The 26,628-nt window shown below is 47.4% G+C and overlaps 1 protein-coding gene across 3 annotated transcripts in view; it reads right to left on the reverse strand.

Moving 5' to 3' along the window:
- SETD3 (SET domain containing 3, actin N3(tau)-histidine methyltransferase) overlaps window positions 1-26,628 on the reverse strand; it is a 71,504-nt gene that overhangs the window by 32,147 nt on the left and 12,729 nt on the right. For all 3 annotated transcript variants that reach the window (XR_002892857.2, XM_024130976.3, XM_024130974.2), the window contains exons 3-6: window positions 24,124-24,216; window positions 21,779-21,927; window positions 19,688-19,760; window positions 19,126-19,382 (exon numbers count right to left, since the gene is read on the reverse strand). Coding sequence is in view for 2 of the 3 variants with exons in the window: in XM_024130976.3 (XP_023986744.1) it covers window positions 19,126-19,382; window positions 19,688-19,760; window positions 21,779-21,927; window positions 24,124-24,216 (572 nt within the window). In the remaining variant the exon portion in view is untranslated. The remainder of the gene's footprint in view (window positions 1-19,125; window positions 19,383-19,687; window positions 19,761-21,778; window positions 21,928-24,123; window positions 24,217-26,628) is intronic.

Raw genomic sequence — 26,628 nt, forward strand, 5'->3', positions numbered from 1 at the left:
GCTGCGCCCGTGGGCCATGGCCGCTGAGCCTGCGCGTCCGGAGCCTGTGCTCCGCAACGGGAGAGGCCACAGCAGAGGGAGGCCCGCGTACCACAAAAAAAAAAAAAAAAAAAAAAAAAAAAAAACCAGTTTATAATGTTTGATGTCTGGAAGCGATTATTGACCTTTACTGCCTTTAAAGTGTAGCTATACTTTAATGTGATAAACTCAAATCACTTGTATCTTTCCTGCCTCTAAAGCTCTCTCAGCAGCTTTTCCCTAGAATTTTGGTAACTGACCCTATACCAACAAGCAAGAGCCTTCTATTGCCATGAACTGTTATGTGCATATGCTTTATTGCCATTTAGCTTTCCCCCACTAGACTGAGGAGAGAGCAGGGCTGAGTTCTGCACCCACAGGGCCGTGACTGTAGCAGCCACACCGTGGTTCTCTGAACTGGGAGGAACCATGGCTGGCCAGCCAGCTCACTTCTCACCTCATCCACGATTTGCCTCTTCAGGACCCCCGAAGGGCAGTGACAGGTAGCTTCTTTTTTAAAAACATGCATTTGTAAAACGCTCTACTACCTAAAAACAGCTTACCTTCATTTCTCACCTGCCCCACCCTCCTGTAGGGGACACAGGGCAGGTTCCCCTTTTTTAATAAGCGAGGCTGAGAGAGTGTGAGTGACTGGTCCATGGTCACAAAATGAGCTACTGTCAGAGAACAGGGCTCCAGGGCTCTGAGGTCCAGTCACCAGTCCTCCTGCTATGCCCACTGCCTTCCCAGTGGCCCCTGCTCAGTCGCATCCTTCTCGTGCGGCCAAGAGCTCTGTGAATCAAGACAGGCTTAGCCTACATAGGGAGGCGCCTTGGTTTTTCACCACCCAGAAATTTGGCCAGCATGCCTCCTAGGTCTTTTCGCTATCCCAACAAAAGCGTTCGGCAGGACAGGCCCAGGAAGAGAGCCTGACACCACCTGTCATCTCTCCGACCACGCTGAGGGTCACTCTCTGTTCCTCTACTAAGGCACCAGGATGAGTGTCTTGCTGAAATTAAGCACCTCCTCTAAATTAAAAAGAAAAACAGTAGGTGAAGCTGGCTTGGAAAGATTTTTTTCTTAATGCAGGTTTGATCTGGTCCACAGCTATGTTCTTATGTGCTTTTCATTCCTAGAGCAGCCTGTCCAGGAAGCTAGTGCTACCCACACACTCGGAAGAAAATCCAGAATTGCGTCCAAAAGTGTTGACACCGTGGGTCGGTCACCACCTACTCTCGGCCTCACCCAGGAGTTGTATCTCTCACCCAGTAACTGGTTACCAAGCTCTCGCTGCGTGCCAGCGCTCACTGGGCTGGGTGCCCGATCCACGCAGGCCAACCCCAGCCTCTGTGGTGCTTCCGCTTTAGCAGGACTCGTGAGTACATGTCCACCGCGTAAAGCATTGTAACTGCCTATGCTGAAATACAAACCAGATTAGTTACTGAGCCGTGGGCACCCCATAAATGCTGGCAGAGTGAGTGACCAGCTCCCTTGGTTACAGGGTGAAGTCAGCACGATACTGGAGATCCGGAAGGTACATCAGACTCAGGTAGGAATCTAGGTTCTTGTGTGCCGGTCAGTGGGGATGAGTTCAAGTCCTGGAGCACACAGACCAGCAAACAGGCCTCTGTTTTGTCAAATGGGAATCACAGCCAGACCCGGGAGGGTGGTTGTGAGGCTTCAGTGTGCTTAATGAGGATCTGGGCACCACATGAAGTGCTACTGCAGCGCTGGTCCTGCTCCCCCGCCCCCTTGCAGCCTGTCTCTCCACCCTCACTTCCTCTGCCCCATGCACACCACGCTCCAGCTGCACTGAGTGGCCAGCCTGTGCCCTTTGCCCACTCCCCGCAGTAAGCCCCGGACCTTCCTCAGGGTCAGTTACCTCACCCACCTCTGAGAAGCCTCTCCTGACTCCCCAAGTCTCTCTGCTCTCCCCTCGCCTCTGGGCTAGCGCCCCGTACCCCTCGCTCTTCTCTCACGGGACGAGATTTGGTTTTCCGCTAGACGGAGAGCTCCTTGAGGCCAGAAACCAGGTCTGCAGCCCCAGCACCCACCAGAGCTCCTCACACATCAGTGGTGCTGGGCAACAGGGGCTGACTGCCAGAGAGAAAAGGCCTAGGCGCGGCGGGGCTTCTGTGTGATTCTGCGACGTGCGGGGGCGTGTGCGTGACACGGACTGAACTGATCCTCGCCAACAGACCTCTCTCGGTTTGGGAGTAACACTCCTAAGTCCTCCATGCACCCTGGTCCAACACGTCACTCCCTCGAGGAAGCCCCATTTCACATCTACATTAGCAGTAACTGAAACACTGCCCTCTGTCACTATGCCGCCCACGTTCAGGTGACGAAGTGCCGGCATTGAGACCCAGCAGCTGCACCTCGGAGGGCCCCCTGCTTAGCGTACTGACCCGTTAACAGGAAGCTTCTGTCCTTCTGCTTCTAGAAACCACAGCCACTAACTCGCATTAGACTGATGAGAAGACCACACAAGAGCAAGGACCTCCAAGCTGATGGTAGCAGTTCTGATGTAAACGCCACCAAATAAAAACTGGCTTATTAATTTTAAATGATTTCACAGCATTTAAGGAAAAAACAGGAGACTGACACAAAGATTTCAGAACTCGTTAGAGACAGTCTTTAAATCACTGATACATTTAAATGGAACGCTGCTCGTCCGCCAGCTTTTCGTTCAGACGTGCTATTGCGCGTGTGTCACTTCGGTGAAGGCTGGGTGAGCACTTCCATTAAAGCCTTCACCTTCGCGAGCTTATAATTTCACAATAAAGATTTGCTCTAGGCTTGACTTCTGCATACAAAAGATTTCTGCTTGAAATATCTACTCCGAAGTACAAAATAAACCTGTCTGGACTGAAAACTCAGATACAAAGATTACTTTCGGTGTCTTGCATTCAAACAAGTTAGAATAAGCTAGAAATTTAGGATCAAAAGTTTCCTTTCTAAACCATAAAGGTTAGAAATAGAGAAAGGCTGGTAAAGTCAGCTTAGGAATAAGGGGGGAATAGTAAACTTAAAACCAGTTTATTCCAGAAACCTCAAGGCCATCCTAAACTAACTCTCTCCCAAACTCCTCTCATCCAGTTTATCAGCAGATACGGTCAACCCAACCTTCAGATACTTCTCAAACTCCTCAGGCTAACTGGTCTTCTGGCCTCCCTGCCACGAGGTTACCTTTAAGCAAGCAAACAAACCCAGGCCAACCTGATTACTCTGCTGCCCAGGGCTCCCTAGGACATGCAGGGCAGAAACCCCAAAGCCTGCTGAAGGCCCTCGTGCCCTCCCACCCTCCCTCCTTCCTGCACCCTCCATCCCAGCTCCTGGGAACGGGCCTTTCTGTTTCATCCTCCTGCCTTTCCCATCCAGTCCTGGAACTTTCCTTTCTGACATCACAGAAGTGTGCTCAAATCCAGCTTCTGGTTAATTACATTAACAGAATGTTATGTTTTAAAACCACATTTTATTCCCTGATAGCTCAGCTGCGAGACAGGGTGGGAGGTAATTGTGGCAACTGAGGCTCAGAGAGTTTGAGCCACTTGGTCAGGTGTCATAAAATACAACTACTGAGGCCACAGCCATTTCATCCCACACTGGCCTGAGCCACAGAAGCTACAGGCATCCCAGGGAGATGCAGGGACCCAACTTCTGGGAGCTGGTGCCTGCTGCAAACCCCTAAATGACCTCCCTCAAATCCAGCGGCTGCGGCCTCTGCTGGGCCTCGGCTGTCTCCCCTCCTCGGGATGTGTCCTGCCGCCCCCCCAACTCCACACCTTTGCTGACAGTAGTTCCCTCCCTCTACCAGACAATTTTGCCTTTCGAGCCCCAACTCAGGTACCACCTGACTGCCCCCCAGGAGCTCAGATGGCAGTCACTGCCTCAGTTTCCCATTTTTGCTCTTCAACGTCTCCTGCCCATTGTTTTCCTCCCATCTCTACCATAAATTTCTACAAGGCAAGGACTCGGATTACTTCTCTATCTCCTTATAGCACCTACCACTGACCTGGATGAGAAGCCAGCATTCAGCAAAACACCATTATCATCAGAAGATATTTTAAATAGGTAGTTATTTGACTTAAAATTTTTAATGAATACTATTATAATTTTTTCCTGATGAGGCTGAATGTAAATAAACACAGTATCCATGCTATGTTTTAAATAACTAATATTTAGAACTCACTTTTTCTTGTACGCCGAAGGAATAAAATTGATTTGTGAAATGAAAAAATTACCCAAACTGTAACACCTGACAAAGCTCAAGGACTAAAGAACACAGGTGGGCCTAAAAATAACAGCTCTCCAAAAATATAATTCAAGCTTAAACTGTCAATAATCGTAGGGCATTTTGCTACAGTCATATGTGAGGTGGAGATACCCAGTAATTTCCAGGGGGAAACAGTTGGGGAGAGGGTCAGAAGGAACGCATACGGCCTCGGATGGCCACACACAACACGCAGAGGAGGAGCAGTTCACTGGAGCGACGTAAGGAGCGGACGTCAGGCCCAGCAGTCAGGAAGCCCTGGCTAGCGCAGAGCCGGAGGAGGGAACACGGCCGTGGAGGACATCTGGTGGGAAGTGAAGAAAAATGGCCCAGAGCACGTCTGCAGAAGACTCTGAACCTGAGCATAAGAGCCTGGTCGTGAGCGCCGTGTAAGAATGAAAGAACAACAGAAGCCGACAGTGTTATGAAGTACATTTCACGTCACCTAATCTCTTGGAAAATATAGACGGTATTTTATTTTTTACAGAGAAAAATACAGTAGACCAAGAGAGTATAAACCAGTTTTATGGACAGCTACTAGATTAAGTCTGCTAAAAGCAGAGGATCTGATAAATCCTCCCCTCACTGTAAGTTTCACGTCTGGGAAGACAGAGGAAGAAAGGCCAGGGCCACCGAGCTCTGGGCAGAGTGACGGCACGCTCTGTTAGACTTGCGACAGTCCTCATTTACATGGCTCCTCTGATGTCCCATCAGGTTTAAGGACATCAGAGGCCCTTTGTACAAACTGGAAGAAGTTGTCTGCCTGTAAGGATGCAGCTTTGAGGGGACGCAGCTTAGGGAGCGGACGACAGGTTGGACTTTGGCCATTCACCTCCCACGAGGCCCTGGCCATGCGAGACTCACTTGGAGAGCTGGCAGGCAATCGGCTCCCCACTGAACAAGCGCCGCCCGAGCTCTGTGTGCCAGGCACTGTGCCGGCAACAGTGCCACGGCGGCACCTGGAGAGCAGGGTCACTCCAGAAGAGGACGCAGATAATAAGTCAACACATATATTTTTAAAAAGGATGCGAACTGTGATGATGAATTTTATCTGTCAACTTGGCTGGGCCACATGCCCAAATATCTGGTGAGGCGTGATGCTGGATGTGTCAGCGAAGCTGTTCCTGGATGAGCCTAGCATTTAAACCGGTGGACTCTGAGGAAAGCAGGCGCCCTCCCTGGTCGCTCTCCTCCTCACCTAGTCAACCGAGGGCCTGAACAGAACAAAAGCCTGACCTCCCCCAAGCAAGAGGGGGGTCTGCAGCAGAAGGCCTTCGGACTTGAACTAGAACATCAGCTCTTTCCTGGGTCTCCAGCCTGCCGGCCTGGCCTGTAAATTCTGGACTTGCCAGCCTCCATAGTCATGTGAGCCAATTCCTTAAAATAAATCTCCTTCTATACACATAACCACGCCCTGCTGGTTCTGTTTCTCAGAAGAGTCCTGACTAACACACTAACACAGTGAATAAGGCAGATCTGCTTTACGGTAAGGGAAAGCCTCACTCAAACTGCAATATTTTAGCTGAAACCAGAAGACTGAGAAGCAGGCAGCCATGCACAGAACTGGGGGAAGCCCCTGCAGAAAGGGAGCAGATGGGGCCAGAGAGGCTGGGACAGACCAGCGAACTGATCACAGCCAGCGGGAGCGGACTGCAGTGACGCGAAGGGAGCGGTGCCCAAGGGTTCACCTGAAGTGGGAGGAGGGGCCATCTCAGCAGCCCTGCCCTTTTGAGTTTTTCCAAGTGTAATGGTAAACCAGCAGCATGATATAATTTATGTTACAAAAAGATCTCTCTAGTTCTGCACACAGACCCAGACAGGAGGGTTAAGAGTGGAGAGACCGGGCTCCCCTGGTGGCGCAGCGGTTAAGAATACGCCTGCCAATGCAGGGGTCACAGGTTCAAGCCCTGGTCCGGGAAGATCCCACATGCTGCAGAGCAACTAAGCCCGTGCGCCACAACTACTGAGCCTGCGCTCTAGAGCCTGCGAGCCACAAATACTGAGCCCGTGTGCGGCAACTACTGAAGCCTGTGCGCCTAGAGCCTGTGCTCCACAAAAAGAGAAGCCACCGCAACGAGAAGCCTGTGTGCCACAACTAGAGAAAGACTGTGTACAGCAACAAAGACCCAACGCAGCCAAAAATAAAAATAAGTAATAAAAAAAACCCCACAATCCTTAAAAAAAAAAAAAAAAAAAAGAGTGGAGAGACCTTCTGGAAGGCAGGACAGTGGCCTGGACTGGGTGTCCATCATCACTGGAAGGAAAATGAATTCCAAAGTAAGAGAAACGACAGTAAGAAAGCGACTAGCCATTTTAAACAAGTCAGAATTGCTCCAGACCAAAAATAAAACAAACAAACAAACATAACTGACTTGAATATTGAAAAAACTTATACATGTGACCATAGTCATTGCTGGTGATCTCCTACAAACCACGAAAAATTAGAAAGCTATCTGAACACAGACAACAGGCAAACATCCCCACAGAACAGAAGAGAATTAAGCTAGGGAACACAGAAGAGAAGTCTGCTCCTGACCCCCTGCAGGTTCCAGAAGAGCCACGAAACAGATGTTTGAGTGACAGGTGGCCTGAGTTCTGGGACTCTCAGGGGCCGGGGAGGAGTGCAGCCTGCAGAGAGCACAGGCTCTGGGCCCAGAGCCAAGCCTGAGACCCAGCCCGGCTGCTGCCCAGCCGTGAGGCCCGGCAGGTCTGCTCTTCAGTAGGAAAGGGGAGTCACACCTCTCAGTGGGTGCTGACAGGAGGAAACGAACGAAGGCACAGTGTCTGACCAGTTTTATTAAATGCTATTTGCTGCTGTTTCAGCTACTGGCTGGTGGCTTTATTCACCCAACAAACCGCGACTGAGCCCTTGCTATGTGTTAGGCACCTTCCAGCTGAGGATAAAACACAGTCCCTGCCCCCAGTGTGCTGACATTCTGGTTGGGAAGGCAGACAAATGAATGAAGAAATACACATATGCTGTCAGGTACTCATGTGCTTTGAGGAAAAAATAGGCCAAAGGCAAGGTCAGAGAGCAGCGGGGGCCCGTCTCTGAGATCACCTTCTCCAACCACCACTGCTCCCATTTAAAAATGACAAAGACCAAAAAAAGTCCTCCTCAACTTCTCAGCTGAAAGGACTCTTCCTTCTCTTTCAATCTAGGCCCTCAAATATCACTTTTTATTGAATTAATTTTACAGGCCCAGCAAGCAAGCTTCCGACTCACTTTGTAAACCGTCGATTCCAAGCAGGTGCACCTTGCAGAGAGGTGTCTGCTGAACAAATGCCTCAGACGTGGGGGGAGACGGGGAGGGAAAGAGTCGTGGCAGAAGACGAAATCTACTCTTTTGCTCTCAAGTCAGGAAACGACTCAGATGAACGTTCCAGGGAGGCATGTTTTGCCTCCATGCAAGGACAGGTCCTCTAAGTAGTCCTCACGCTGGGAAGGGCTGCCTTGTCAGATCGGGCCCTGAGCAGGGACCGCGCTCTAGCAGAGGCCAGAGGACGGCCCTGGAGAGGGTGTGGCCGACCCGCCGCGTCTGCAGGGCTGGCCCCTGTACGCTGAGCCCCACAGAGATGCCTCTTCTTCACTCCCACACAGCCTGGCTGGCGGGCACCCATGTCTCCTTTCTACAGATAAGGGAACTCAGGCGCCAACTTAACCTGACCAGACTTACCTAGCGGGTGACAAGCTCAGACTCGGAGGGACTATTCTTTCTTCTACAGGACACCGACTCCTCCGAAAACTGGCAAGCTGCGAGCAGAATGGATGGCTAGGCAGAGTCGGAAGAAGCTGCTATTAACAAGACTATTTAAAAATTATTATATTGCATGGGCAATTTTTTGGAGAATCTGCCCAGCAGAAACACGCTGCTAAAATGAGTTTCCGTAACGGTGAAAGATGCGATCCACCTGATCTAACCCACCAGGGCTAGAATGAAGCACTAAATACTCAAATCAGACCGCCTTCCCGCATCAATCCTACGTAGAGTTAGTATGCAATGCAAATGCAGGAAGCACACAGCCCGATGAATACCAACAGCAAAGCCCCACCTACGCTCCGGCTCTCAATTCCAAGGAAGTCAGGCGGAGTGGACTGCGGTTGTGTCTAATCCACAGCACCTTATGGAATAAGGGCAACAGAACACAGGCGCCTCTGTTCCCTGTCTGTGAACACTCACTAACCTACCGATTCTGTTAAAGCGATCGTCCTCACCATCTCACTCCACGCCGGTCTGCACACTCCCTCAAGCTCACTGGAGGGTGAGCTCAATCCACTCTTCCGCTTGGTACTGAAATGCAGAGGGGGTGGACAGTCCCAGCTGTGCCTCCACATCCAGCTGCCGAGAGGTCCCGGCCCAACCCGAGTAAAAAGAATGTGTTAATAATATAATCCCTGATGTTATGGAGGTTCCCCTACTGCCTCTAATTCCTTTTCATGCTTCTACTGTAAATGCTTTTCTCCCTGAGAGAAGGCGACAAGGATACGCAGAGTGGCCATGGGATGGTTGCAGCCTAAGCCAGAATTTCTTAGGTCATAAGCAATTATGAGAGCAGTACAGCTCTGCAGGGAAGGAACAGAATTTGCATGTCAACGTCAACCAGCACGAGCGGTTGCCAATGTGTCTGCTCACTCAGGAGAGTGCTCTCCTAAGGGCGCTTGTCAGAGGTCTCAAAAAATAGAAGCAGGCTCTCGTCTTATCACACACACTCAAAACAAAACAAAACAAAAATAAAACCAAAATTCCTATCCCAGAGAACAGGGAATGTAATCACCAGATACAGACCTTAGGGGGCTGGAAAAAAAAAAGCAGGTTTCAAGAAAAAACAATTTTGAAGCTTTTGTTTTTAAACTTGTATTTTCAAAAAAGTTCTACCGATCAGACTTGTGGGAAAGACCCAGGACTGGTAAAGCGGGGGCTAGAAGGGGAGGGAAGGCATTGTAAAGAGGATGGGTCTGTGGAGACAAGGGAAGTGGGAAAAACAGCCTCTAGGGCCGGGAGGATCTGGGCTTCAATCCTGACTCGCCACTCAGCCCATTTCCTCACCTGTAAAACGGGGCAATGCCCCAAAGACTTGGGCCCTAAGACTGGAGGTTTCTGCTGAATCTAGTTTGGTTAATTCTATCTCAGATTCTCATGGGAAGGCAGTAGTTCTGGAATAAAAGGCAAGAAAGCTCTCACAGTGCTGGACACATAGCCGGCATTGCCATGAATGATTACCCTTGTAATGGCTTTGCTAGACTTCCGTTCCCAACTCTGATCAGCAAAGTTGGAAGTTTTTCTCAAGGGGCCCAGGTGACAAGCCGAGTAAGGGGAGGAAGGCTGTCGTTCACAGGAGGACTGCCAGACAGAAGAGACAACGGGCCAGCCAAGGGCAGGAGACAGGAGTGCCCTAGCAACCACGGCAGCCCGGAGATCTGGGAATCTTACCTGGAAAACTTCTACAGGAGGACACAGAGCATAGGGTTGCCCAGCCTCTCCGCTTGTACAGACACCACAAAACGGTGACCTTCCTTAATAACTGCCAAGAAGGAATACGCGCCACCAAATGGACGCAGGTATGGCTTCCCCCATTTAGAACCAGGAATACAGAGAAAGAGCATTTCGTTTCTTGAGTCCCTCAAAGGCTGCTGAAACAAAAACTGGAAAAAAACAAAGAACACTAGATTCCCAGCAGGTGAAGTCTATATCTATTTGAATTGCTATAACATTATACAAAACAAGCAAACAGTTAAAACCACAAATTAGATGTTTTCAAATGTCACATCTGCAGCCTGTATTTATAAAAATGGTGAAAATTAGATACACGTTTAGAATGAATAATCTACAAAGTCAGAAACCTTAAGTAAGGACATGATAAGGACGACACTCATACACATTTAACACAAATTAGTAATGCGCAAGGTCAGCTCTCGGGAAAAAGCAAGTACACAGGTCAGTTCATCTCAGCAAGACAGCCAAAGGCTCTACAAAGATCACAAATTCGGGCTTCCCTGATGGCGCAGTGGTTGGGAGTCCGCCTGCCGATGCGGGGGACGCGGGTTCATGCCCCGGTCCGGGAAGATCCCACATGCCGCGGAGCGGCTGGGCCCGTGAGCCGTGGCGGCTGGGCCTGCGCGTCCGGAGCCTGTGCTCCGCAACGGGAGAGGCCCGCGTACCGCAAAAAAAAAAAAAAAAAAAAAAAAAACAGACAAAGATCATAAAGTCGCTGGAAACTCTCCAGAGAACATGTAAGCCTGGAGTGATTTTCCTAAGTTCCAGTGTTTCCACTTTTTTATAACATTAAAAGTCAATTTGGTAAGGATAAAAAAAAGAAAGAAAGAGAGAGAGAGAGAGAGAGAGAGAGAGAGAGAGAGAGGACCACCAGCTTCATCCCAGCGTGGGGGAAAGCCAGCAGCCTACGGCTTCCTCTGCGTGTGACCCTCTCCCACGTCTGCATAGAGTGAGACTGAGGCTGGACGGGTGTCCCTCCAGGAGCTGGAAGGAACCCCAGCAGGTGCCCTGTGCAGGCCCAGGGGATGGCACAGCTTTCTGCAAAATAAGAGCCCAAGAGAGATTTTGAACAAGACTGCTCTGCCCTTAAAACTAGCCCACTTCTGGGCTTCCCTAGCAGCGCACTGGTTAGGAATCTGCCTATCAATTCAGGGGACACAGGTTTGAACCCTGGTCCGGGAAGATCCCAAGTGCCACGGAGCAACTAAGCCCGTGTGCCACAACTACTAAGCTTGCGCTCTAGAGCCCACGAGCCACAACTACTGAGCCCGTGCGCCACAACTTTTGGAGTCCGGGCGCCTAGAGCCCGTGCTCCGCAACAAGAGGAGCCGCCGCGATGAGAAGGCCGTGCACCGCAACGAAGACCCGACGCAGCCAAAATTAAAATAAATAAAAATAAATACATTTATAAAAAAAAAAAAACTAGACCACTTCTTTGCCCCAAAAGTAAGACCAGAAAGAGCCGTAGAGAAAGACTGTGACCTGCCGACCCCGGTCTGGGAGGGCTCGGGTCCGGCCGGCCTGCTCCGACGCGGGCCTGGGAACCCCACATCTCCCACTGCTCCTCTGCAAAGGGAGGATGGACACTGCCTCCCTCACAGAGTGACTGTCAGGACTAAAGCCCTGAGGAGAGAGCCCAGGGAGGGTCACACCGATGGGGCAGCTCTGTCCCCACGAGGCATCTTCTGTTAGTGACCACGGGTCCATACAACAAGCTCAGGAGCCACTCCCACCTCCCGGTCCGGCCAGTGCTCCAGGGCACCCGGCACAGAACACGACTCACGGGATGGGAAGAGGCCCCTCGGACTCTGGGCACAGCTTGGAATCAGAGGGCATCATTCTCTCCTCATCACATCCTGCAACTCCAAGCAGTGCCCTCACCACAGAACCCACGTTTACCTCGATACCCCCGGCCACTGAAGCGCCTTCTCTCATCCCCACCCTCGCCTCTGACTCACCTCCTCGGTGTCCCATACCCCCCACCCTGCGTCAGGAGTTGTGACGTTGTCAGGAATTTGCCTGAGAATAAGAGCATCACATATGGAACACACGTGCCTCCGGGAGGGAACTTTCGTGGGAGCGAGGGCAGGAGCAGGGTATCCAGGACGTGGTGCCCACGGTCAGGCCTTCAACTTTGTACTATGTTGGCAACTTTTTCCTAAGTCGAAAAAATTAGTTCAAAGTTAAAAGTTCAAAAACACCTCTTTGTACCCCCAGGGACATTAGTCCCGGTCCCCAGGTGTGGTGCCTCACGCTTGAGATCCTCAATAAACAGTAGCTGAATGAACAATCAGGAGGATACAATGGGCTAAAAACAAAAAGAAAGGGGAGTGAATCCAAGGTCAGGAGGAGAAGGTGGGTTGGTTTACCTGGAAGGAAGACCCTTACGCAGGTTTCTAGGCGGAGGGGAAGGGCCAACGGAGAAGCCGGCTACGGAGAGCCCCCCAAGCTCCCCACAGCCTCAGGGATGACGTGGAGTAAACCTGCACATAAACCGGGGGTGCCCGCGACTACCTCAGCCACCAGCGGACGTCAAGTTCCATGAACACAAGTGCACATGCTCCCTTGCGGGGCTCTCGGGTACGCGCACCCACACGTGTCTAGGACAGCAGTTGACGGCCACGTACATGGCCTGCGTGTGTCAAGGCACTGGATCTTTAAAGCATGCCGAGGCCCAGGGGCTGTGCTCAAATCTGACGTTCATTCCTGTAGGCCTCATGCAGGATCAGATTTCTCTATGAGCTTCAGGAAAACAGAGGTAAACCTATCTCCAGCAAAAATTCACGTCTGTGCTCTTCTCCTGTGGCTCCGTCAGGGACAAGGAGAACAGCGAGAAATGGGACAGTAACTGACGTTCAGCCACAACTGCCACGGGATGCCGAGAACCAGAAGTGGCACCTTCCTTGGCCTCTGGGCAGGCCCTGTTCGCAGCAAGCTGTGAGTCTGGCTGCGCGGGTCTCCTGCCGCCACGGGCCTGGCCAGGTGGGAGAAGCTGCCTGTCCGGGAGGACGGCCAACTTAACACAGCCTCCCCCCATCCTGCAGCATTAGGCAGGAAAGGCGGAAGCCTGGAAATAAAATTCACAGCACTTAACACACACAGGAGTTTCTCCGTCAGCCCTTCCCCTGTACGTCTCAGATTCGATCAGCACAAAAAGAGGAGACCCAAGTAAGGTGGGATAAATCACTTAAACGATGAGATCAATGGGAAAACAGTAATTTTATAGATATGCCTTTACGCTGTTAAACCCAGTACACTTGAATTTACTTAAGAGCATCACATTCAAGCTTGACAGCACAGGAAATGTGCTCATCCCAGGAGAGAGAGCTCTTCACCTCGGGGCAGCTGGCGCTCCACACCCCAGCGCCCAGCGCACTACATGGGGTTATCAACTAGACAAACAGCTCATTCACAGGATCCGTTCATTTCTTTTTCATTGACACGGGTGAGAAATATTTGGACTATCATTCATTTACATTAAGTCAAGATATGATTTTCTTCATTTTCTCACAATCACGCCACTTCAAAGTTGGGTTTAAGCCAAATCCTACTTTTTTTCCCACTGATTTCTATCACAAAACTAGTCATATATTTCCAGGCAAAAGTCCCAACTTGGAGCTGAACTTTGGAATGTCCTGGTCTGTCAGGTGTACTTTTATAGGTTAAAGCTCTGCGGCAGTTTTAAAGGCCAAGTTCTGCCTCTACTATTAATCCTCTCTTCTTCCCTCGCGCCCCCCTTCACAAACTGACAGGAAGAAATTCTACCACCACTCAGGTTCTCAATCCCCACGAGCCTTTTCCAGCATTTGGCTGAGCCACAATTTCTAAATTCAGCTTCCTGAGTTTGGGTGCTGACATTTCTCAACCATGAAGCTGCAGTAGAATGTTTCACCAGCAGGTGTGAGATCTTACCTGCAGGTATGCACAAAAAATTCCCTGAGTTTGAGGCTTCTGGTTACATACTTTCATCTGTTAGATACCTAAAGGACACACTGTATACTGCACATCTCAAGAAGAATACAATGCAGGTACAATGTAAAAACCTAAAAGAACCCTGAAGCCCAAGCGCTGCTGCACAGATGAGGAGGAGCAGAGGCCTGGCAAGACTTGTAAACCAACTCTGTGAAGCAAACTAAAGACAGAAAGTAACCTGAACTACCAAGCAGCCGCACTCAAGCCTTTGACCAAGAAAATATGCTGGGAGGAAATTATTTTCCTAGTTCTTAGGCAACAAAAAGGAGAGAGAGAGAGAGAGAGAGAGAGAGAGAGAGAGAGAGAGAGAGAGGTTTCTCTAAACATTAAGAATGCAATGCAGAGAAATTTACCTAAAGGCATTTATAATTCCTAGAAGTGAGTATTAGTGCCAATTTTCTTGTAGAATAAACGTCCTAAAGGCTGAAGCAAGATGACTATGAACACGTCTCTGTGCTCCTCTCCCAGGGCCTTGGGATCGCCACCACACAGGGACCAGCGTGCTTGCGCCACACTGCTGGTGCCCCCAGGAGACAGAGGCCGGGCCGGGGCTGGCAGACCTTCGGGCCAGCGGCCAGCTCAGGAGAAAAAGAATGAGTTTCGGCTCAGACCAGAGTTTGGTCTGCATCCCCAGAAAAATGACTTTAAATTGGAAGTCATAACAAAAAACTGCAAATCAGGTTCTGGAATTTGAGCCCCCAAATGGTATGCCAGGGTTTGTGATTATAGCACACATACACATGTCTCTGGGAAGAGGGTTCCCAAGACCCTGAAAAAAGTTAAGAGCTACAATGAAAAAAAAAAAAAAAAAAAAAAAAAAATTCAAAGAAAAAATCAAACTGAGGGCAGGTCGCTGTACTGAAAATGTGAAACATGAACTGCTGTAACCTTACTCACTCTCCCCTGAGTGATAATGCACTGCTGAAGTGATCTGTCTACTAAAAAGGAGAAAAAGCCCAACATCCAAGCCTGGAAAAGCATAAGATGTATGGTTTGGTACTGAAGTGAGAAAACACGACACATAGAATAACAGCGGTACCGTGTTAACATTCATGTTTACTCTCAATTGTCACTGAAGACGTCTAGAAGCAGTGGGAACATCCTGAAACTAGAAAAACAGCTAGACTCAAAATATGATTTTTGAAAAGATAACTCTTGCTTAAATCTGTTTTTCTTTGTCACGAATTCTTATGCAAAAACCTTCTCCTCCATAGCCTAGACCCCCTGGTTGTCTCAGCAGTACGTCTCATTCTGGGCTGCCTTGAGTTCCTATTCCAACAGGCACAGAAATCAAATCACTGATAAAAAAGAAATTTTCTGCCAAAGCTCATTCTGATGTATTTTCAATTTGCAATCATCTCTCCTGCTGCCTATTTTTACTAACGTTAAGTGACTGTCACATTTTCTTTTACTGCAAAAGAACCGCCCTTAGACTGACCACATTGTGGGGCTCACGGCATTTACTCTACATAAAGCCATGCTTCTCCCGCTGGAACGTGGGTTCCAGGGATGCACGGCGGCAGGTAGGGTCATGGGAGAAATTGGGCTGTTCTCCTACAGTGCCAGTCTGACCTGATAGTAAGTCATTTCACATGATTGTTAAACCACAGCAAACATAAACAATTGCACGAATTTTTAATATTTAAAAACATGAGATAAAAAACCAATGACAGTAACAACAAAAGCACGAGATAGCGAAGCAATGTGAGTTTGTGAAGAGTCGCTTGGGTCTAGGCCCTAGTCTTGCAGGAATACTCTTCATTATCCGTGGCCAATAGGAGTTTTTAGTAGGAAAGTTAAGAAATACTACCATAAGGTGCTGCAGGGACAGGGGAGATGCAACTTAAAACAATAAAACACAAAACAACCAAACGGCATGGCCTGAACGATCAAAACACAAAACAGTAACAGAAATGGAGCATTTCTATGACAGGTACTGCTGTACTGAGGGCCTCACGTAGATCAACTCATTTCGTCCACTCAGCAACCCTGGGAGACAGGTGCTATATTATCTCATTTTGCAGAAAAGGAAACAGAAGCACAGAGACCTGGCAAAAATGATGCTGTGGGGATTTGAACCCTGGCAGGCCAGCTCCAGAGCCCACCCTCTCCACTACCACGCGGCCCTGGCTCGGGTGGCTTCAACCGCGACCTCCTCGGTGTTTCCTCATGCCACAGGCACTGCGGCCCGGCACTGTGCTGCGGGCTTTGATGAACAGCCCACCTTGGGCTGACAGCAGTCACACTGAAAAATGGGTCTTCTACTTCTACCTAACAGAGCAGGAGGCAAACACAGAGGGGTAGGGTAAAGCAACAAATGCCAAATTATATTTAATTTAACAATAAATACATTTATTGGGATTTCAACTCAGGTTTGTCTGACTACAAAGCTCAGGCTCTTTCTGTGCGGTCTCTCTCTCGGGCAGATTATCCCACCACTGCTTTGACCCTTCCTGAAACCACCCTCAGTCAGGGCTGCCTGGTTCAGGGCACATGGTCCTTCCCCTCCCATCAGTTAAATGCCCCCTTCCTGACTGAACTCTCACCAGGTTACGTGGAGAAATGATGATAGCCCACCACGTAAAGTTCATTTTCAAAACGCAATTTCAAGGATCTCGACTCGACTCCTTGGTCCAAGTGTGTGTTTGTAAAGAGTAATCTGAATTTTACACTTAGATTTTTTCAATCTTTGTTCCCCTGTACTTATATCCTTAACAAGTCAAACACCTCCAAACCTAGTCTTATATTTGTAAGTTTTTAAAAGTAAGTGGTGTTTGTTAAATGACAGAAAGCAGAAAAGCACTTTAAAATCTGTTCTCCTAGCTAGAGCAGGCAGCTAAAGCCAGGGGGATCTGGAACTGGCCCGCGAAGACTTTCTGACATAGGGGAGAGTGACCGGCAACCAGTGTCAGTCCGGCCCTGGGCGTCCCACCTCTAGAAGGGATTGATGGTGATTCTTGGAATCACATAGGTATTTGAGGTGCTCTGTCCTCTATATATAAATACAAAGCAGGGTTTCTCAGCCTTAGCACTATGGACATTTTGGGCTGGACAATTCCTCGTTTGGGGGCTGCCCCGCACATCATGAGAAGTTCAGCAGCAGCCCCAGCCCGGATGCCAGTGGCATTCCCCCCTCCCCACACCTAACAACCAAAACTGTCTCCAACTGTTACCAAATACTCTCTTCTCAAGGGCAAATACCCTCTCAACCGCCCAGCTGAGATGCACTGATGTAACACAGAAGAAGCTATTATGTGGTCACAGACACACCTTGCTTCCTCTTCGGTTTGATGCTTTTGACAGTCAAGAAAAGTACAGTTTGATTGCAACTTTAAATCATTTTTAAAATTTATGATTCTGCATATATATATTTTTTTCTTTTTACCTTTTGACCCCCTTCACCCGTTTTTAAAATCACGACCATTATTTTCAAATACTCAAGACTGGCTTAATTATGCAAAAAAGCCAACATTTGATTGTCTGATAATTCCACACTTGGATATACCTTGTTTCACATTTATTAATCAAAGTTTTCAATAAAAGGGAGAATAAATGAATAAAGGAATAATGGATAGATTCGTTAATGCTTTAGGACTGTGGCTGTTTTTTTAAAAAGGATATTTGGATTCATTATAAGTTATCCAAATTGTTCTTGTTAGTCATGTGAGAATTTTACCACTCTTAGAAAAACTTCTGAATTGAAGTTTATTTTTAGAATGTTCTCTAGTTCCTGAGAGGTTCACAATAATACTATTTACTACACAGACTGTGGTATAATTCAGTCACCTAAACATCATCTAAAGGGGTTTATTTCAGAGGGTTATTAAGAGACCTGGCATGAGACGGTTCCATCAAAATGAACAGAGTATTTTAGTGGCTCACGGTCATTTAAAATCTCGTTGAACCTTGAAGCAAAACTGCACTACTTGGTTAATGCTGAAATAAACGGACCGGTGAGTGTAATGAAAATCCAAAGATCACGCCAAGCCAGCTGCCAGGGGACTCAGCGTCGTTCCAGAACCCTCGACCTGATCACAGAGGCAGTTCCTCTGGGGTAGGCCGCCAGCCTTCGCCACCTCACAGCCCCGACGTGAGAAACACATCCGTGAAAAGAGCTGGTTTCCAGTTTGTTGCCTAACAACAGGAAATGACAAAGGCTTAGACCTGCTAGGGTCAGCTTCGCTTTTATTCGTCATTGAAGAAACACAATTAAGAACTAGGCATAAAAGCACAACCCTTTCAGGTCACGAAGAGCCACGTCCCACTTTAGACTGCAGGATTGTAGGTGCAAGCTAACCGAATAATCAGAGTTTTGGTCTGGCTCCATCAATATTTTTTCAAACCAAGCACACTCAAAATAATATACATATTACATGATAATTCTTAAAGGCTTCCTGAAGTTTAAAGTTTAGAAAAGCAGCGATTTCTACTTGAAGACAAGAGTCATAGTTTTTTATGTATTTGAAGTATTTGGTACAGGGGAGGATATAATTTTGAGTGTAACATTCTTGTGCAGTAAGCATGCTGTAAGGTTAAATGATGAACACAAAAACATTATTTCCTGTAGCAATGAAAACATGGCAAAGACAGACCAGCTAAGTAACAACCAAATCAAGCCTAATCCAGGTTATGGAAGTACCCAAAGAAAAGGGAAAGGGAGCAGCTCACTTTCCCACTTGCCACCTATTAGGTACAGCAGCCCAGGAGCTGATTCGTGGGCATATGAGAAAGGGGTGAGTCAGGAGGCAGAGACACTCGCCCTTTCTTAGCTCCCAAGGGAACCCTGACACTGGCCCTCAGCTGCCTGAGTGCTGTTCAACTGGAAAGGAAAGAGAACGCTGGCTCAACTGCCAAAACACAGCAAGGAGCAATCAGGTGTAATTCAAATGTTCACGACCTTATAGAGATTTCCATGTGACACGTCTACTTAGAACTAATTAAAATTAATATAATACACAGTACACTTTGCAAAACATAGAGGAATCAACTGTCAATATTTTACTACTAATATACGTATGCAGAACCCACAAATGGACTTTCATTTTCTTGGAAAATTTAGACATGGGGCATATCTTTTTGTACTAGATAGACTGTAGAGCTTCTAAAAGTCCATGATTGTCTTTCGTTTTCAGTAAAATGTAGTGACTTTCATAACTTAGGAGCAACCGCTGCTTGTTTTAACACTGGGCACTGAGGAAGTCAGATGTATTCCAACCACATTTCAGTGACATTTCTGTAAAAACAGAAACAATGCGCTCGATGCCTTTTACCTTAAAAAGCAAAATGTTTAGGTGGAACATTTAAGCAATCAATTTCCCTCCTTCCCCACCCTGTAACACATCCTTTAAACAGCTCTCAGCCGCTCACCTGGATGACCTTATAGAAGTAGGCGTACTGCCGCGCTGTGTTCTTATACTGGCTGAAGACGTCATGTATGGCCTGTGTGGACTGAAGGTAGCGAACCTCATCCTCTTCGAAGTAGAGAGGGGTGTCGTATTCGCTGGGGAGGGTCTGAATGTAGGGCTGCCAGAAAGAGTTAGGGTCGGCTCGCTCACACAGCAGATGAAAGGCCAGTGTGATGTTTCCCATGGCTTGAAGAATTCGGTCTTGAGAATACAAGGGCCCTGAATTAACCCAGAAGGTAACAGCATCAGTTCCACACACTGCTTTAAAAAGTGTTCATTCAAAATATATGTTAAAGTTATAGGAATATCTTGATAGTCATGTAACGTTTAAGGTAAGGTGCCCTCTCCTTTTGACGTTCTTCTACTATGTCAGATTACAAGTGTGGAAAACACTTCGTGTGGATTTGGGGAAATACTTCACTAGTTGAGAAAACGACCAAATATAATCCCTAGCACCACAAAATGAAATTTTATATATTTTTATCATTTTTGCTCTGCCTTGAACAAACAGAAATTATTCTCACCCAGCACTGAATTTTTAGCAGATTCAACAGTCATTAGTAATTTTCGTGGAACCCATAAAAATAATTCTTCTGCCTAGGAGGAAAAAAAATAACAGCAGAATCACCAAGACATGTTACAATCATCAATCCAGCGACATCTATGGTCAGAAATCCAATCACAATGAAATACAACTTAAGGTTGCCTATAAGTATTTTATTTCTAATTATCAAATACACTTTTAAATGTAAACATTTACGTTACAGTTAAATGAGTAGAAGCATCGTTTCGAATCCTGTTTCCAAAGAAAAACTACATACACTGGGAAAAAAAAAATCAAAAAAGCAATTCGAAGCAAATATAACAATTTGGGAATAGAGCACAAGGGTGTTTATTTATTCTTTGCTGTACTTAAGTTCTAAAAACAAAACAAAAAAAATTCTACCTCCAACAAAAACCCTAACCTGCCAGTGTGAATTGCTATTGAGTTTCTGAAGCTAGAGTAATATTGCTTCCTCCACATGCTTGACCTTAAAGCACACGGATACCAGCAAAAGCACAAGCCCGTAAGACATATTTTGGTTACTAATTTTTTCCCAAGGCATTATCTCACTACTTTGGCAACATGAGATGCTTCTTTTCAGGAAGTCCTGTACGTGTGTCTATACTGCCTGAAGCACGCACATCAACGTAGTACCCTGGGTGTGGTGATGGTGTCACGGGTATATGCATATGTCCCAGCTCATCAAAACATATATGTTAAATATGTGTGATTTTGTATATCAATTATGCCTCAATAAAGCTTAAAAAAACATGCACATAGTGAAGACGGACCACCGCTCAGATATCCTGGGCAGCATCCATACTAATGATGCTTCTTATCAGAGAGGAGAAAAACGTGTGACAGCTGGCTTACTCTTGCCTTTTACCAATGTCTACTATTTATTTTTATGTGTGTCTCGTCCCTTACTATATCAGCCTCATGAAGGAAGAGACCCTGGTGTTTTGGGAAGCATGGTATAATAACAAGCAGGGTACTATTCACACACTAGATATTTAACAGGTATCTAATAAACCAGTGTATGGCTTATCAAGGTATCATTGAAAAGTAAACTACAACTTGACCAGAGATGCTGCTGGAAGTTTGAAGGGACCCAAATAAATAACATCCATTTCCTCCACCCAAGTTCTGAACCAACTGAGAGAGACACAAGAATACAACAGATGGTGACACAAAATATCACCTATGGAATCCCAGAATTAGACAGACTCCCCACCTAGTTACAGGCAGGACTGGAGCCCCGACAGGCCTCCCCACGTGTGGCCTGCCCTGTAAAACTCCCAGGGTGGAGAGAGCAGGGGAGAGAACACATATGGCAACCAGCTCCCACGGAGGAAAAGGCCAAGCCCAGATCCTTCGTCCAAAACCCTCAGACCGTTACCCCTCCTCTCTAGGAGCGGCACGAGTGAGGGCCAGAGAGAGGCCTGGAGCCCCGCCGGGGCTGCTGCTCCCTTCATCTGCAAGGAAGGACCGAGGGTGGAGAAGAGCACTTGTCCCTTAGCACATGGATATTTCTCTTCTTCTCTCCCCTCCCCTCTGCTGCTGCTGTCTCGGTAAGTGGTACGTCCAGCCACTCCGTTACCCACTCCAGAAAGCCGGTCCGCATCCCGACACTGCCCACCCCCACCCCACCCCACACCCAATCCATCACGGGGCCCTACGCGCTCTCCCTCCAAGCCACCCAAGCCCACATCCTCCTCTTCACTCAAATCTCAAAAGCCCGCGAAGCATGTTCTCTGGTCTCCTAACAGAGGTTCAGAGACGCGACCCGACTTGCCCCACGCCCTGGCTGATAGCACAGTTCCAAGGAGGACGACCTGGGAGGGGCCGTCTAGAGCCCTGGGCGGAGGCTCCTCAGGACCACGAGGCCAGCTGCGAGGCTGCGGGTCAGGGAGAGGCCGCGTGGGCTGCACCTGCCGACACGCCCACAGCGCGCTCAGGACAAGCCCGAGACGCCCGTCTCCAGGTCCTGGGCGCTCCACGCCACACCACCCAGATGCCCTTAGAGCCCCCTGGCCCCCCCCCCGGACCAGCAGCTCACCTACAAACTCACCTTGATATCTCTTGTTGCTCTCAAACCGAAGCCCTCTTCTTTGAAGTTCACCATTTCAAAACCCTCAACAGAGGCTCCATTTTCAGAGGCCCATTTCATTAGATCAGGAAAGTAATCTTCTCTTTTTCCATCAAAAGTAACAGACAGACCTATATCAATCCGTGTTTTAGAAAACAAGAGCTACTTTTAGAACATATATCAGTCACGCTGCTCTCAGAAAATAAAAAACAGACCACTGGAACTAACTACCTAGAAATAGTATTAAGACTCCAATCTTGAAAAAAAAAAAAAAATCAAAACTGACCACCAGATGTCACAGTACATACCTTAACTAGCGACAGGCAAGGTGAGTTAAAATCCTGAACGCCCTGCTGGTTACAGAGCAATAGCTGCTGATCCCAGGTGATATGAATACTGGCGGTCAGGTTCTATTAGGTGAAATAACAGGGATGGGGAAAGCCTTCATGACCACCGCAGGTTTCTAGAGCAACCTGCCATCTCTCATGTGCACACTTTCTTTAACAAAACTCCCACGAAAACAAAAATCAGTAGCTCACGTACACGCACAAGGAGATGTTTGTAAGGGGGAGCCCTAGACCCTGATTCTAAGAGCGCAAAACTGGAGAGGCTCTGAATTTCGTCCAGCAACTTAAATGAGCAGGATCTATAAGTATCACTGTAAGTGAAACACAAAACTTAACACTGTTTTTCTGAAAGTCCAGTAGTATGATACCATTCACGTAAACTGTTAAAATACCAATTACTACCATCTATTTGTATGGGGTGATACATGAAGCAGAAACACATTCACTGTAAAGACAACCCCCCCCGAGGGGGAGGGGAGGGAGTGGGATGGAAGTGTGGGGCTTCAGCTGTGCCTGAAACGCCTGATTTCTTAAAAACAAATATAAGAACCAATCAAAGCACGGAGGGAGGGGAAGAGATTGGACCAGTAGGTGAGAAGGAAGGAAAGAAGAACCTGAACCGACAAGACTCTGGCATGTATCCAATTGAGATAGTAGCTGCTTAGGTGTTATTTTTGGCACTTTTCAGCACGTTTGAAATATCAAAAAAGATGAAAAGCCATGCATAGGAAAAATCATTACTTTTTTGAGGAATAAAGAGAGAGGAACAGGAACTTTGACCACATGAGGTGCTGGGCACAGAACCCAGCCCATGGCCTGTGGCCATGTCCCCAAGATACAATTCATGGTTAACTGGATCTGTGAAACGGGACTGCCTGGCCTGGGGCCTTGCCAAGCTAGGTCTGCAAAGGTACCTGCTAAATGGAGAAAACTGATTTTGTTAGGGATACTCTAAAACAGAATTTACTCTTCCCTTATTGAGAACTAGCGAACGCTCTAACTTCAGTGCCAGTTATAGTAAACGGTCTCTACTCAGCACAGAAACTCAGGATATAAAAAAAACTTTTCAGCAACAATTTGGTGAGCCAGGATTAGCACAGTCTACCATTTAATGCAAATTAACACATTATAAAAGAACCCGTCCCCATTGAGGGTTTGAGACTACCTAACCACAAGACTGCATGTTTGCAGACGTGCATGGGAGAGTGGTAAAGAGGGCAAATACAAAACAAACCGTCTTCCCACTAACTTTCATGGCAATAAATAAAAGAGGAGTCAAAGAAGTTCTCTCATCCTTCTGAATGCAGGCTCCTTATTATGTTTTCTCCTTCTACCTTCCGTGTGGCCTGCATACAAATCTACTTTTTGTGCTTTATAGCACAAAAACAATAGGTATATTGAATACGCTCTTCCGAATTGACACTTGGCCCCATTGCCAGCCTGACTGAGGATCATTAAGATGCCTACTGAATACACCCTGGAAAAACACAGCTTGAGAAATATAACTACATCTCTTATTAAATCAAGACATATTTGAGTTCACTGTAAATCTTGACAAGACATTAACCAATCTGTATATATTTGTGTGTTGACCACACAACACCGTGTACTGACTTCAAACCCTAAAGGAAACACAGGATGTAAAAACAAATTTAAATATGTATTTCATAAAATAAAAATAAATGAAAGTTTATTTTTGTAACTCCCATCTTAGTCCCCAGATAGAAAAACTGTCCTGGCTGAAGCTCAACATTTTTACCCCTTCCAAAGCAGCAACGGCACCTCAAAAATGGGGAAAATCCTGATGGTTTTCCAATGCAGTTTCCCTCCCAATATCTAGGAGCCCTTCTACAACCACCATCCAGACAGGCACGGAGGCCTGAGGGTTGACGCCGAGACCTTCATTCTCAAAGCCTCTCTGCTTATGCCAGGTTTCCACAGGATATTATTAAAATGTGATGATCATTTGAGGAAATTTACCTTTTTGTTTTTTTCGTATTTTCTCAACCAGAGACCGGATCTGCACATACTCTTCCCATTCTTTTCCTGGGCCAGGGGCAGGACTACTGCATTCTGTAACACAAAAACCATGGCACCCAAACATTTCTTTCAGCTTAACCTGTTAGTCTTCAGAAGAAAGAGGATCTGGGTTTTGTTGTTGCTGTTGGTTTATTTATAAAGGACAAAGATATATAGCCGTGACGACAGAGGTGAGAAGTATAAACCAGGTATACTTTTTAAAAAATTAATTTATTTATTTATTTATATTTATTTTTTGGCCGCATTGGGTCTTCGTTGCTGCACACGGGCTTTCTCTAGTCGCGGCGAGCAGGGGCTGCTCTTCGTTGCGGTGCGCGGGCTTCTCGTTGCAGTGGCTTCTCTTGTCGCGGAGCACAGGCTCTAGGCGCGCAGGCTTCAGTAGTTGCAGCATGCAGGCTCAGTAGTTGCGGCTCGCGGGCTCTAGAGCGCAGGCTCAGTAGTTGTGGCTCACGGGCTTAGTTGCTCCACGGCACGTGGGATCTTCCCGGACCAGGGCTCGAACCCGTGTCCCCTGCATCGGCAGGCGGATTCTTCACCACTGTGCCACCAGGGAAGCCCATAAACCAGGTATACTTTTTAAAGCACGTAAACCCTCTGAAATCACCCAGGCCACATATTACACTGTGACCACAGGACACAGGTGTGAGCACCTAACTTGCATCTACCTCATTCTTGCTTCTCTGATCAATTTTCTTCAGAATACTCATAACAGGAAAATCTAAAAAGCTAAGCTAAAATGCAAAACATTTCCCTGAAAACTCTTGTGGATGGCGAAAAGAAGGTATATTAAGAGCCAACATGTTTTTCTAGTTAAACTCCATAACAATGGCTCCCTAAGGGAACCAGTTAAATTGGACATAAGGACAATTAGTCAACAAACATTTCACATCCTTGTGTAAGGCTCTATAATAAGCATTCTGGGGGAGTTACAAAAAGAGATGGCACAGTTACCGCTAAAAAAGAAGCTAAGATTCTGTCGGGCCAAAACCGAAAGACCTACCGCCAAGACCGGAGCCATGGCAGTGGAAGGCTGCACCTCAGGCACCCGGCCTGTCAGCGGCCCTTACCTTTTAAAACTGTAGTATCAGTTTAAAGGGACAGACCTCGAGCCACGTTCCTGATAAACCTCCTGGCCCCCTTTGTTCCCCAAAGAGAAGACTAGATGTGGTAAATAATCAACAGGGGTTGCGGGGGGGTAGGAACTGGGAGATGGGGATTGGCACATATACACCATTGATACTATGTATAAAATAGACCACTGATGAGAACCAGCTGTGTAGCTCAGGGAACTCTACTCAATGCTCTGTGGTGACCTAAATGGGAAGGAAATCCAAAAAGAGGGGATATATGTATAGCTGATTCATTCTGCTGTACAGGAGAAACTAACACAACATTGTAATGCAGCTATACTCCAATAAAAATTAATTTAAAAATTAATAATAATAAACAATAACTAGTTATGCATTGACTCATAACTTAGGTTAACCCGTCTTACTTCACTCTTCCATCAACAAACACTGACTGAGGCCCCAGAATACAGGAGCCCGTCCTGAGGCCGCCTGTAGTCTAGCAGGAGAGACAGGTGGGGAGGGGCAGGCACAGCCGTGCTCTGTGGGAGCCCACGCTGACCTTCTGGAGGTTACCCCACAGGGGAGGATGGGAGCACTCGGGGAGGGACCTGACCCTGACTTGGTTGCTGCCTGCCTGCCTGCCTGTGTCAGGGAAAGAAAGCTACATTTTTATTTGGGGGTTAGCCTGTCACATAATCTAAACATAAGAGGCCAAGAAAATGAGACAAATGTAGTTAATCGAGTGGCCACGGCTAAACCTGAAACATACAGAGCACCAACTTAAATTCACAATTTAAAAACAGAAGTTACCAGTTTACACTAACTTGCTAAAGCAAGTATCGGCACTTGACCGATATTTAATTTCCTAGAACTAAGAACGGATAACCTGCATGTGTGAAACTGAAAAACTATTACGAATCACTGAAGGTAAAGGGGAGGGAGCCCGGCTCCTACGGTCTGCTCTCTGGGCGGCACGCTGCGCTCACCTCTGGCTTCACGGTCCAATGACCTTCAACCTTCACGTGCCACAGCTCACATGGGGCTCAGACACTCTATTTACTGATGCAAACACTGCGACTCAGCAGGGTTAAGGAACTGGTCCAAGGCCACACTGTTAAAAAGCGGTGGCGTTTGGCCTGGCCCACCGGCGCAGGCGGGTGGTGGTTATGCTACAGCAGCTCTACATTCATTCGTTCTGTCGTCCAAGCCTCCTTAACCATAGTTACAGTTGGTACTGTACCTGTTAGGTAAAAGTTACCTGTTGGTACCATACGTCCATTTTTACAGGCGGGGAAGCTGCATGTCGGGGAAGATCTGTAACGTGCCAGGTCCCATGGCTAAACAAGCTGGGATCTGAACACAAGCCTGTTTCACC

Source organism: Physeter macrocephalus, chromosome 11 (genome assembly GCF_002837175.3).
Source record: "Physeter macrocephalus isolate SW-GA chromosome 11, ASM283717v5, whole genome shotgun sequence".
NCBI lineage: Eukaryota > Metazoa > Chordata > Mammalia > Artiodactyla > Physeteridae > Physeter > Physeter macrocephalus.